This window comes from Xiphophorus maculatus, chromosome 5, assembly GCF_002775205.1.
Source record: "Xiphophorus maculatus strain JP 163 A chromosome 5, X_maculatus-5.0-male, whole genome shotgun sequence".
NCBI classification, from domain to species: Eukaryota; Metazoa; Chordata; class Actinopteri; order Cyprinodontiformes; family Poeciliidae; genus Xiphophorus; species Xiphophorus maculatus.
The window spans coordinates 7679100-7691133 of record NC_036447.1 but is presented as its reverse complement, the minus strand read 5'-3'; the positions used below and the strand labels follow the sequence as shown (position 1 = coordinate 7691133).

Genomic DNA, 12034 nt, shown 5'->3' with positions numbered 1-12034 from the left:
GTCGTAAACATTCATGAACACTTCATGTTTATGACAGTGTCATGCCAGTTTTATGCACACTATTTCAAATAAAGTGTTACCCATCGCTCTTCTTTAACTATTTAACAATGTCACTGAGAAATGGCTCATATAATGAGTTCAGCAAATGTGTAGTTACATGAGATTTTTGCTAATTGCTGCTGGTTAGTCTGAAGGAGCCAAGTGGGGGCGGAGCTAGGTCCACCTAGGTGTTTTGTGCAGCTGAATGCTTTCCAGGGGAGATAAAAGGATTTCTCAAATATGCATATATGAATCAGAGCAACACTCCAGGTATGGTGTTAATGAGGGAATAAGATTATAACATGATGAAAAGCTAAAAAAAAATCCTAAATTTTTCATAACACTGCCCCTTTAAAAATGTCTTTCCTATTAGATTCGGGATCTTCAATTTACAAAAACGAACAAAAAGAAGGTCTTTGAATATACTAAGCAAGGGACAAAAGAAGTCACAGAACCTGGAAGCGCCAAGAGGCTTGGTCTTTGTAGTCCAAACAGTCGGTAGCGTTGAAGTTGAGCTTCCAGGCTGAAGCTGCAGTCTGCTCCTTGTAATCCAGACAGTCTGTGGAGTTAAAGGCCAAGCCGGGCGCGCTGTACGTCTGGTGGTGATGTGGCGGGTGGTGGTGGTGGTGGTGGTGGTGACCCGTTGTCTGGCCAATATGGTGGTGTGGGTGTCCAGTCATGGAGGAGCCAGTCATGGGGCTGAGCTGGTGTGGGTGGTGGTGGGAATGCATGGGTGCCAGGTAGGAGCCACACTCCACCCCGCTGAAGTAGGAGCCCGACGCCGAGGCCGGGTAGCCCTGGCTGTACGCCGCCGCCGTTTGGCTGTAGGATACGGGATATGAAGCTGCTCCGCCGTTCGAGGAGGAGGTTGCGGAGCGCTGCATGCAGGATGCACTGGTTGGAGCGACCGGGTCGGGCAAGTTGGCCGGTGCCGGGGCCGGGGAGATCGGCGCCGGGCTCCAGATGGACGACACCGGAGCGGTGACGGAGGTAGAAGTGCTGATCAAAGCAGGACCGCCAAGACCAGAGGAGACAGAGGAGGAGGAAGAGGAGGAGGTAGAGGTGGAGGAGGAAGAGCTGGACACGGCCGGTGGAGTGAACTGGCCGCTGCTCTCGGATCCAGTGCTCTCCCTGGTCGGAGACGACTTCTTCTTCATTGGTTTTACCTTGGCGCTGTTGTTGCTCTGCTGCTGCTGCCGACACTTGGCTCGCCTGTTCTTGAACCAAACCTGAGGAACGAAGACGTTAACAGGTCATTACTATACATCAGACTGGAACTGAAACAATTAATCTGATTCATTGTGATTAATCATGATTAATTGCAATTAATCGGATTCATTGTGATTAATTGATTAATGGACTTATTATCGACTTATTTAGTAATCAAATAATCACTAATTTGGCTATACAAACTTTAAAATATGCCACTTGTTGAATAAAAAACATTCTCAGAGCATAAATTAAGCCACACTCCAAGTCATTGACGGTGTGATTAAGGTGATTAATCATGATTAATCGATCAAAATTATATACATTTTGCATTTTATATGGAAACCTTCTTTGTAAACATGTTTTATCCAGAACTTCTCAAGGAACATAAAGTGAATTGGTTAATTGAAAAATAGTCAACAGATTAATATTTTTTTAGCTGAAGATCCATCCTTTGCTACAAATGATCTACCATATTCAAAGGAATGTCATGTTATTGCACTTTAGGAAATAACATTTTTATTTTCCTATTTAGAAAAAAGCAATTGAATTATTTGTTTATTTGCATTTTTGCAATTATTTTGATATTGTATGAAATAAGCTTAAGTGGTTAAAGAAAAAATCTGCAGAATGTGTAATTGTTAAAACTTGATTACACAATTGCTCATCAGAATAATCAATTACTAAAATACATCTACATCAAATACATAAAACACAGTGAGTCCAAATATTTTCTTCTGAGTTAAACCTTTCTAGCATCAAACCACAAACAACTGAAGATGCAACATGCTGACTTCTGCCTGTATTTCTCTTTTAGTGTCTCATTTCCAAACTGGATCAATAGAGCAAAACTTTCTACATGAACTGATGCAGGAACACTAGTAATTGATCCCTGAGGCTAAAGCTAATGGCTAGTTCAAAATGGACCAAGAGACCAAAGTGAACTTCTAGCTTCCAAACATAACTCTAGTCTAAAAATATTCATGAATTGCATTTTGCAGACTTTTAAACTATTGTCACAGCTGCATTAGGTGGTTGTTTACACAAAACCCAATGATTGTTTACGTAGGAAATCTGAGCCTTTTGCAAAAACATATAATAAAAAGCAAAAAAACACAATACTATAGTGGTTAAGGTTAAAGCTTATTTCTACTCAGCTTTAATTTTTTTTTTAAGTGGTTTTTCTTTACATCTTCCATTTGCTTTCCTTTATCACAGGCAGATCATTTGTGGAGCACTGCCTCATACTTCCCTTATTTGTGTAAATAATCATCAGATTTTCTGTAAATAACTGTGCGTGGTGAAAGCGTAAATGTTCATAAAAATAATATTAACTGTTTTTGAGAAATAAGTTGTGTGTGGATGGTAAAAGTCCATTTAGATCTTGGTCTATTTAACTTCAACGTCTGGGGCGAATAATCAGGATTTCTACCAAATGAAGGGGCCAACACAGGCAGGTCAGATGTTACCTGGCTATAACTGTGTAGCAAAGCCTCCTGAGCTATCATTTCAGGTTTTCTACGATTTAGATAATTCATGACAAATAATTACTACTTATAAAACTTAAAAGATGATGATGAGATGTGCCAAATCTGGCCATAATCTTTTCATCTTCACACCTTTCAGATTTTGGGTTAATTAAATTCTTTTGAAGAAAAAAGAAATCTGTAAGATAAGAGAGTTGGGTTTTTTTTTTTCATTTTCCTAATTAATTTTGCACAAAAACACTTCCCAGTTTGTAACTTACTGCAGTTATGAAGTTATACAACAATATATATTTGCTGCATTTTGCTAAAATAATATGTGGGGTCTATAAAATATAACCCACAATGAATATAGAAATGTTGAAACTTGGACGTTTCTCAGATAAAATAAGAAAAAGCAGCCAATATTGCAGCTCTAATCCTGGCTGAGGATTTCTAAAGCTAGCTAAGAAAAATCTCTGGGGAGCTTTTTTGAAAGAAAGCTCATCGTATCAAAAGCTGCCAAATTCTCTCCTTTCTTTGAAGACTTGTCTAAACTTGACTGAAAGTCTCTGAACATTTCTTGCTCACAGCAAAGTTAATCGAGGCCGAGGTGAAACACAGATAAGTCTCACAGGAAGTGATGCTGAATCCTATTAAACACTTTACACTGCATTTCCTGAAGTTGGAAGCTTCAAAGAACGCATTTAAGTTTTAATTTAACGTTCGACTCCAGACTAAAAAAATGCCAAATCAGCAATCCCCCCGTCCCCAACCCCGATGAGAAGTTGTGTATTTTTTGTAGCTGCAGTGTTTATTCTCTCTGACCTGCACTCTGGACTCTGGCAGGTTGATTTTCAGCGCCACCTCCTCTCTCATGAAGATGTCTGGGTAGCGCGTTTTGGCGAACAGAGACTCCAGGATGTCCAGCTGCGTCCGGGTGAAGGTTGTACGTTCCCGCCGCTGCTTTCGAGGGTTGGCTGATGGAACAAAAAAATAAATAAAAAAATCACAAAAATCACCAGAAAAAGTGTTAATGCCAGAACGTTGATCACCAGGACACTTCAAAAACTTGATAAGACCTTAAAGTTAAATGTGCATGAAGATTAGTTCTAAACTTGTTATGATTTTCTCTCAAGGAAAAAAAAAATCAGCTTTCAATGCAAGAACAAATAATTAATCTATAAACATGGAAAACTTTAATCATAAAGTTTCAAAATACACCAACAACAACCAAATTCAAAACTTACAGTGATGAACAAAAATTGCACAAACCCAGTTTACTCAAAGCTTTTCTGGCAGACACTCAGAAAGGAACCTGGTGGTTTTTCTCCTGAGATTAGTGAATAAACAGGTGAGCCTCTCCTTCTGCACATCAACACTGATAGACTTTTAAACAAAAAATCACCTTCATGTTAAAAACTTCTTAAATTAAATCTGCTGTTTAGTAAAAATCTGCAATGAATAATTAATTGAGTCCATGTTTGATCTGCTTATACTCTATGTTGGGGTTTACATGCTTGATTCAATCTGAAAAAGTGCTTAACGTTTAACTCTTTTCTGTGTTTTTACAAAACAAATTAAGTTTGAATAAATCTCAAACTGTGTTTTAAAGACTCTCTTGTCAACTTCAGTTTTAATCATTTAGATTTTGAGCTACCTACGGTCAATTTCAGTCCAAATTCCTTTAAAAAAAAGCAGTGAAAAAGACCAAAATGTAGAACCAAGTAATCTTCAAATCAGACACCAGCTTCAGAACCATAAGCATTTTTTTTTTACAGTGCTTGCACTCTGCACTGTAAAATGACACTGGTGTGCAAGCAGTGGACATGCAAGCAGCAGAAAACTAATTTCAGATGCAAATGACAAAATCTTAATTTCAGAGCGCTTGTGTTGCCCCCTGATGGATTGCAGTCCTGGGCAGAGAGCCATTTTGCCTGATTAAAAACCTGCCACATCCTGGTGTAATTACACTGCAAACAATTTGATCTGTTTTTCACTAAGTTACTGTAACAACAAGAGTTCTTTCCTGTATCTCACTAAAGATTCTGTCCTGTTTACTTCATGTTGTTGCAGAAATGTTCTGGATGAAACTCGAGCATGATCCAAATTACATGACAGATTAGAAAATTATAAACATTTTCTGGGCTGAGCTGTCACTATATTTTGGTGTACTTTATTCATTTTGCTCTTTTAATGATTTAATTTGACATAAAGTTACAAATGGAAACATTATGAAGTGTTTTTTAACTATTAAAATGTGTTTTAATCATCCATGAACTGTTATTGTTTTGCAGCTTGTCATAAACCGTTTGCTCCTCATGACATTTTGCTTTCTATTCTGCTGACTCCTTTGTAATTGTGTATTATTATTAGTGTATTATTACTGTGCTATTGCTTGAATTGCACAATTAGATTAAAAAAAATGTTGATTTGCATCTAATAATGTGCTTTTTTTATCTGTGGGGATTTTTGTCTATATTTCTGAGCAGAAACTATAACGTCATAAATTTAAATACTGAGTTAAATTCCATTTTACTAACTATTTGATTATTTAGCTCATTTAGTTTGGAAAAAAAGGACCAAAACTTGAGAGAAATATTAATAAACTTTTCAAATATACCCTAACACGTTGGCATGTGAACCTTTTATCCTGGCAGCCTCTGCTGAGATGCGTCACTCAGTGGCAACAATTGCCTTTGGCTTCACAAGTTCAGTTTAGCAGGTTCGACTTCAGCGTTAACGCTGCGGCTAAACGAGCAAAAAGAAAGTGCAGAAACTTTCTCCAGAACAGATTTTATAAGATTTTGATTCATATTTACTCAGCATTAGTTAACAAATAGTAGATATTGTCTGAGGTGGGCAATAAGTTTCATTTACTTGAGTAAATTTTAGAAAAAAATGTCCCTTTCTGAGTTTTACGACACCACACCTTTTAATTTTGCTTGACTAATTTTACTATGAAGTGTCACGACTGGAGTTTAGTAGAAGTGACACTACTAGAGTAAAAAGTCTGGATGCTCCCATTGCAAGTAACTTTACAGAATGAAGAACAAGCTTGTTTTAGCCAGTGTTGCACGACAGAAACCTCCAGTTTATCTTAAAGTGAGACGTTGTGTTTGAACACAAGCTGCAGTGTTATTGCTTTGCAAAGTTATTTTCCATTTGCTGAGCCTGCTGTGTCCCTTAGAGGTCAAAGATACAGTAAACACTGACTAGTCTCTGGAAATACCTTAACCTGCTTTATATATATTTATATATATTGGAGAAAGCATTCATTTTGCCTATATGTGTTATTTTGTGATTGTTATTTGTTTTTATTATTATTTTAATCTGTAAAATGCAAGAATGTGCTCATAACTTTATATTCTTGTCTGTCTGGTGACATTATTTTTAATTTTTTAACATTAAATCAGATGTTATGGTCAGTATTTGAGTGGAGTTTTTTACTAAATATTTTTAGAATAATTTTTAAGACAGCTACCTTTTAGTTTTACTTGAGTAAAAATAACTTGGGGCTGCTCTTACTGGAGTACAATGTTTGGCTACTCTACTCACTTCTGGATGTTGTTAGAGTTAATTCTTACATTTAGTTTTCAAACTTTACTACACTGAAATCCAAATAATTTAATGTGAAATATTGAATACCAAGTGAAAGTCATTTATCTTCATAGTAAAGTGGATAACTGGTGCCGGTGAGTTACGCTAATTTCAGTAAAATTAAGAATATGAAGTGCTTTTAGGATTCAGCTTGAAGCGTAAAACAAACACCAGCTTAGCAAAAACTCATAATAAAAGTAAGAATATATTTTAAAACAAGCACCTGGGAGTGAAACAACAATGGGAACAACACATCTTTGGAGGTTTTGGTTTCCATTTCGGGCATTATTTTGTGTCTGTTTTCGTGCGTACCGGGATAGCCCACGGACGGGTGCAGCAGGTCCATGGCGGCTCCGCTCAGGCCCAGCCCGCTCATGCCGTACGGGGCCTGTTTGAGGTAAGACATCATGCTAGAAGCAGCGAGGGGAGACCGGACTCTGGGCGGACTGGACAGGTGCGGGTCCCCGGTGATCGACTGGGACCGTCGGCTCCTGCAAAAACACAAACACACATGCGCAAAACTCAAAAACTACGTCAGGTGTAGGTAATTGTCTAAAATGCTGACTCCCTCAAATTAACCAAGAACTGTTTAAACCCCTTTTAATATTTTTCTTTAGAGCTATAGATGTAAGAAATAAGAATAACTTCTGATTTTATATAAAAAATAACAGCTGATATTCCCATTTTATTCTGAATTGAACTCGATCAGATGGTGCCTCCAAACGGGAGCTTTATTTTATTTTATTTTATTTTATTTTATTTTTAAAGATAACTAAATGTTGGCTTAGAACACATCGCGATTTCAATCAAGCACGTTTGTTCATGAACATGATTTTTAAATAACATTTCCATTCCAGCAACATGTAGCTGATTTATTTTGGTCACCAATCAACTTTCTGATTAGAACTGAACTGAATATGTTGGTTCATTCAGATCTGATCCTTGTTTTTAAAGTGTTTTAAAGTTCAGCAGAAAATAGTCAAATAAATTAACAAAGTTTAACAAGTCCCTAAAAGTTAGAAAGCTAAGAATTGAGAAAGTTTCTGTTTTGAGCTCAAATTTGAAGTTTGTTTGCAGAATTAGCAAAAAGCTTAACTATTGTTGTTACGAAAAACATTTTCATTCCGCCTCGTTAGAATAGATTTGAAAAGTTTTTTTTGCTTTGCTTTATGTCTCTCTCTCAAGCCGTGCTCTCATTATTTGTTTCTTTTTTATGGTGAGACAAGGCAGAGAAAAATAGTTATTATAAAAATGTAACTATTCAAATGAGTACTTATATTTATTGGCTGCAATGCCTTTAACTAGATTTACTCCAAATGTTAAACACGTTTCATTGGTTGTATTCCAGTCGGTTGATTTTTTTAAGTGTAAGATGTTTAAAACTTTAATGTATTGGGTTGAGGATAAACTGCTTAAATCCCATATTAATGAGGCTCTAAAGCCTTATTCTTAACGTTCAATAGAAGAAGAAAAAAACCCTGATTTTGGCTGAATTGTAATAATTTAGTTTAGAATTTTTGCTTTTATTCTTTTATGCTGATGATTTGAACAATTGTGTGACATGGAAACCAACCGACAGTTTCGAGAGAATTAAAGAAATGAGAAGTTTAAAGGAAATTAATCAGCTTTAAGTTAACATCAGTAAGGCTGAATTATTGTTTTATTTCCCTGACCGTGTGGCCTCCCCATCTCGCTCCCAGCTTTCATCTGCATGATGTTGTCATTAATTCAGTCATTAAGACGGACCTGCGGAGACTCGCGTTTGAATTTCAGGCCGCTGGAGGATTTCCTGCATCCTCTGAGGGAATGCGCTCCTGGAGAGCCACTCAGCCCGAGACGCGGCTTATTGCATTACGGATTAATGCCGCAGTTTAAATCTGTTTATTATCACCTCTGACTCAAACAAAAGCGGTTTTTGGAAGGCTTTATATCGCATCCAACTGCATTTGGAAACGCGTAATTGCGGACAAATATCATTTAAAGAAGGTTGATATTTTTCTACATGTATTTATTTTATTTGCGAATGAATTGTTGTTTTTTTTAATGCTTTAAAACTCGCTGTAATTGTCATTATTTTGGGTGTAAACCAGCGTATATTTAGGTAAGAACTTCTCAAATCTTCTGCAAAGTGAAGCTTGTTTCCGCCTGAAAGCTGAACTCGGGCATCAACGCTCCCAATAAAGCTCCGCTTGTTTCCATAAACCGCAGGAGGCGCCCGGATTGCGCGATGTAAATGCACCGAAAACTGTGTGCAAATGAACTCCATTGCAATTTAGATTAGATCTACAGGCGGCAATTAGCAGCGAGTTTTTATCGGAGCGGAGTGTTTGCGTTTCAGCCCGTCTCCACCTGGGAAGTTTACATCTGCATGCGGAATAAACCTGACAGTGAAGCTAAATGTCACTTTTAGATTCCGCTGACATCCGGAGGAACACTTTCACTTCATAGCTTGTTGACTTGCGCATTTCTTCGTCCGTTTTGACGCTAAACTGCGTAAAGGTAACTGTAAAAAGTTGATCCATGACCTGAGTGAATTTACACGCAATTAGCTGCAACACATTTCATCCGAAATGGCGATAAATTCAAATGTGAGAATTTTTTTCCTCCCATAAAATGTAATTAATTTTTTTATATATATAAATCATCTTTAATGTTACTGGTTTAATAAACAATTTAAAGAACAAGGCTTCAAGAAAAGCTGCCATGTGAGCAGTTTTATTATATCAATTTGTTTAATTCGCAACCCAAATATGTTTTTCACGCCTCTGCAGTTTCCGCAATCCAACACGTTGCGTGATTTTTAGGGTTGCAGAAAAATGGACAAAAAAAAAATATTCCAGTAATTCCGGCCGCATGGCATTACTTTTTATTACAGAGAAGAAAGAAAGAAAGAAAGAAAGAAAGAAAGAAAGAAAGAAAGAAAGAAAGAAAGAAAGAAAGAAAGAAAGAAAGAAAGAAAGAAAGAAAGAAAGAAAGAAAGAAAGAAAGGAAGAAAGAATCAATTAATTCCCAGGTCTCACCTTTCTTGATCTCCTCTGTAGATTCCCGTTAAATATTAAACCAATGATATTTATCCATATATTTAGAAGATAAATCCACATCAGGGAAGATTTATTCGGTTATTTTGAAGATCAGATCCTCTTGTGTTATTTCACACCAGCCTCCAGGCCGAGACGTTAAAGAAAGATGAAAATAAAAGCCTAATGACGCTGTCTGAGAGATCCGCGGCTCTTCCCTCTCCTGCTGCTGCTGACGGACGGAGATTGATGAAGGTTTGTGAAACCTGCTGCTCTATGAATCAAGCAGCCGCAGATTCGCCCCCCACCGCTGCCGTCCAATCACAGCGCTCAGCCGGGGAAGCGGACCAATCAGGGCGCAACACGTCATATTGAAAGTCGAAAAGTTTAGGTCTGAAAGTTGGATCCGTTCGGCCTGCAGGAGAGGGAAGAATAAATCAGCTGCCTTAACTTTAAAATAAAGGTCAATATTTAACTGAGGTATTTATTATATTAATGCAAAAATAGAGAACGTAGCTTCAACTTCAATAAATGGAGTTAATTCGTTACATGTAATCAAATTTAAGTTTGTTAAACATGGCAACTTAATATATTCACTTGGATAAACATCATTTGTAACAAATTAGCTCGTTTTTACAAGTTGGATCACCTGATTTGGTTTTTTCAGTGTATGAAGGATGATAAATAAGAGCAATGCCAGCCGGAGCTGTAAGAAAACTGCAGATTTTTAGTAAAAAAAAAAAAAGAAGTAAAAGTTTAAAGCATGTTTCAAGATTTAAAAATCACAAAGACCCAGGGGAGGATAACAAAAAGCCATTAAAAAAAATATTTAAAGCTCACTTTAAAAGAAAGAAAACAATCCGTCAGATTTAATGAGATGGTTTCAGAGTCTGAGCCCTGATCAAATCATTCTCATCAGTATTTGTATTTACATGTAATTGAATTAAACTGCATATTAAACTGTCTAAAGCTTCCAGTTTCACTTCATTTTGCTGACTCAAATAAATAAGAGTGACAGAGCTAATCCCTTATTATACTAAATTAACTATTTGCTGATAAATAATACTTCCTGGAGTCATATTCCCAAATTTATTTAAGTCGTTGCTCATCAGAGAGTTGGGAAACATTTTCACTCTTGCAGCAGGTTTCTCAATTTTGGATAATAAATTAAATCAAAACTACAAATTTGAGATGCGTCCAAATGATCAGTACTTACCGGTGCTGCCCCTCTCCCACCTGTTGCTGCTGACTCCCTGTCAGCTGACTCAGTCATTCAATTACTTGAAAACACAAACGTCACATTATAACTGCAGCAACCATCATTTTTATAGCAATAAGAATATTTGCTAAAGAACACCATTTAAATAAAGTGACATTTGTTTTAATTTTCTGCATAAATACATGGATTTGTTCCACTTTTACTAAATAATTCCTGCTAACTTATTGAACCTACTTGAACTTGTTCCTCTTACGGTGCAATAGGAAAAATCTACAGTTTTTCCAACTATTTATGACAGGAATACCATCAAACAGCTGGTTTAGGACAGAAAAGTTGAAATATAAACGCAAAATTAGCCAATTTAACTAAAATGTTTGCATTCTAAGACAAAGCTGCTTCTCATGAATTTCCAAGCTAAAGTTTGGTTTAACTCAGCACATAAATGATGGGCGACGTAAGTCCAAAGGTAAATGTCAATAATCTAAACTGAAGAGGTTTGTTTATCAGTTTATTCAAGTCTTTCATTTACAGGTAAATGTGCGCACGTTTGAAACAAACATTTAAAAAAAGTAATTATGCCACAAGACAAACAAGGCAGCCCAACTATTAAGAAAAGTCAGAAACACATTTTATATTCAGCTTTTCCACTAAAGGTGTCTTAACATCAAAATGCATAATTAAAAAAAAAATCTTTTCTCAGATGAAGAGATTAAAAGTTTCAGGTGCCTGACAGCAATAAAACCAGCAACTGATGACAAGTATCAAGATATCAAACGGACAGAGTCATTGTTGTTGGAAAGGGTTTGGGGGGATTTAATCCCAAATTGCAGGAGTATTTTCTTAATACTAAGCCTGAAAATCCAGGGATCAGGCAGCCTGATGAGATGTGTGTGTGTGCGTGCGTGCGTGTGTGTGTGTGTGTGTGTGTGTGTGTGTGTGTGTGCGTGTGCGTGCGTGTGTGTGTGTGTTGGAGATGGTGGGGGTTAAGTCTGCAGAGGCTTTCCTGTCTGTGTTGTTGGTGGTCATTAAAAGCATGATGCATAAAATCTCAGGTTGTCAGAAAGCACACAGACTCCTGCAGGCTCCCATAGGCTGCTGCTGCTCACTGCCGTCCTTTTAAAGCGCCACACAGAACCGGACATGCAGCAGAACCTCCAGAACCAGCCGAGTCCAGAGAGGGATCGTGTTTATCCTGAGCACGCAGGTGAAAACACACACTGCGAACACACACTGCTGCTACTCTGACCTGAACGCTTCTGTTTCACTGCGACTCACAGGTAAGAACAAACTTTACTCTGTTATTTTGAATGAAAAATGTTCACTTTGAGTTGTGAAAGTTCATAAAAAGACTGTCACAGTTTATCATCCAGCATGCTGTTAAAGTAATAGTTTAATTTGTTTTGTAATAATTTAAGAACTCTGCTGTGAAAGAGGCTTAAGGAAAAAAACATCGGCTGGATGATGTCAGATGTTGTCCCAGACAAACC

General features: G+C 37.2%; 1 protein-coding gene across 1 annotated transcript; it reads right to left on the bottom strand.

Annotated features, from left to right (window-relative positions):
- Positions 1–329: 329 nt before the first annotated feature.
- On the bottom strand, positions 330–9559 carry LOC102233826 (homeobox protein OTX1 B-like). The gene is made up of 4 exons (XM_005797474.2): positions 9332–9559; positions 6624–6802; positions 3540–3691; positions 330–1268 (listed from the first exon to the last, which is right to left on the bottom strand). The coding sequence occupies exons 2-4, from the start codon at positions 6718–6720 to the stop codon at positions 486–488; spliced, it is 1032 nt and encodes a 343-aa protein (XP_005797531.1). The 5' UTR covers positions 6721–6802; positions 9332–9559; the 3' UTR covers positions 330–485.
- Positions 9560–12034: the final 2475 nt, after the last annotated feature.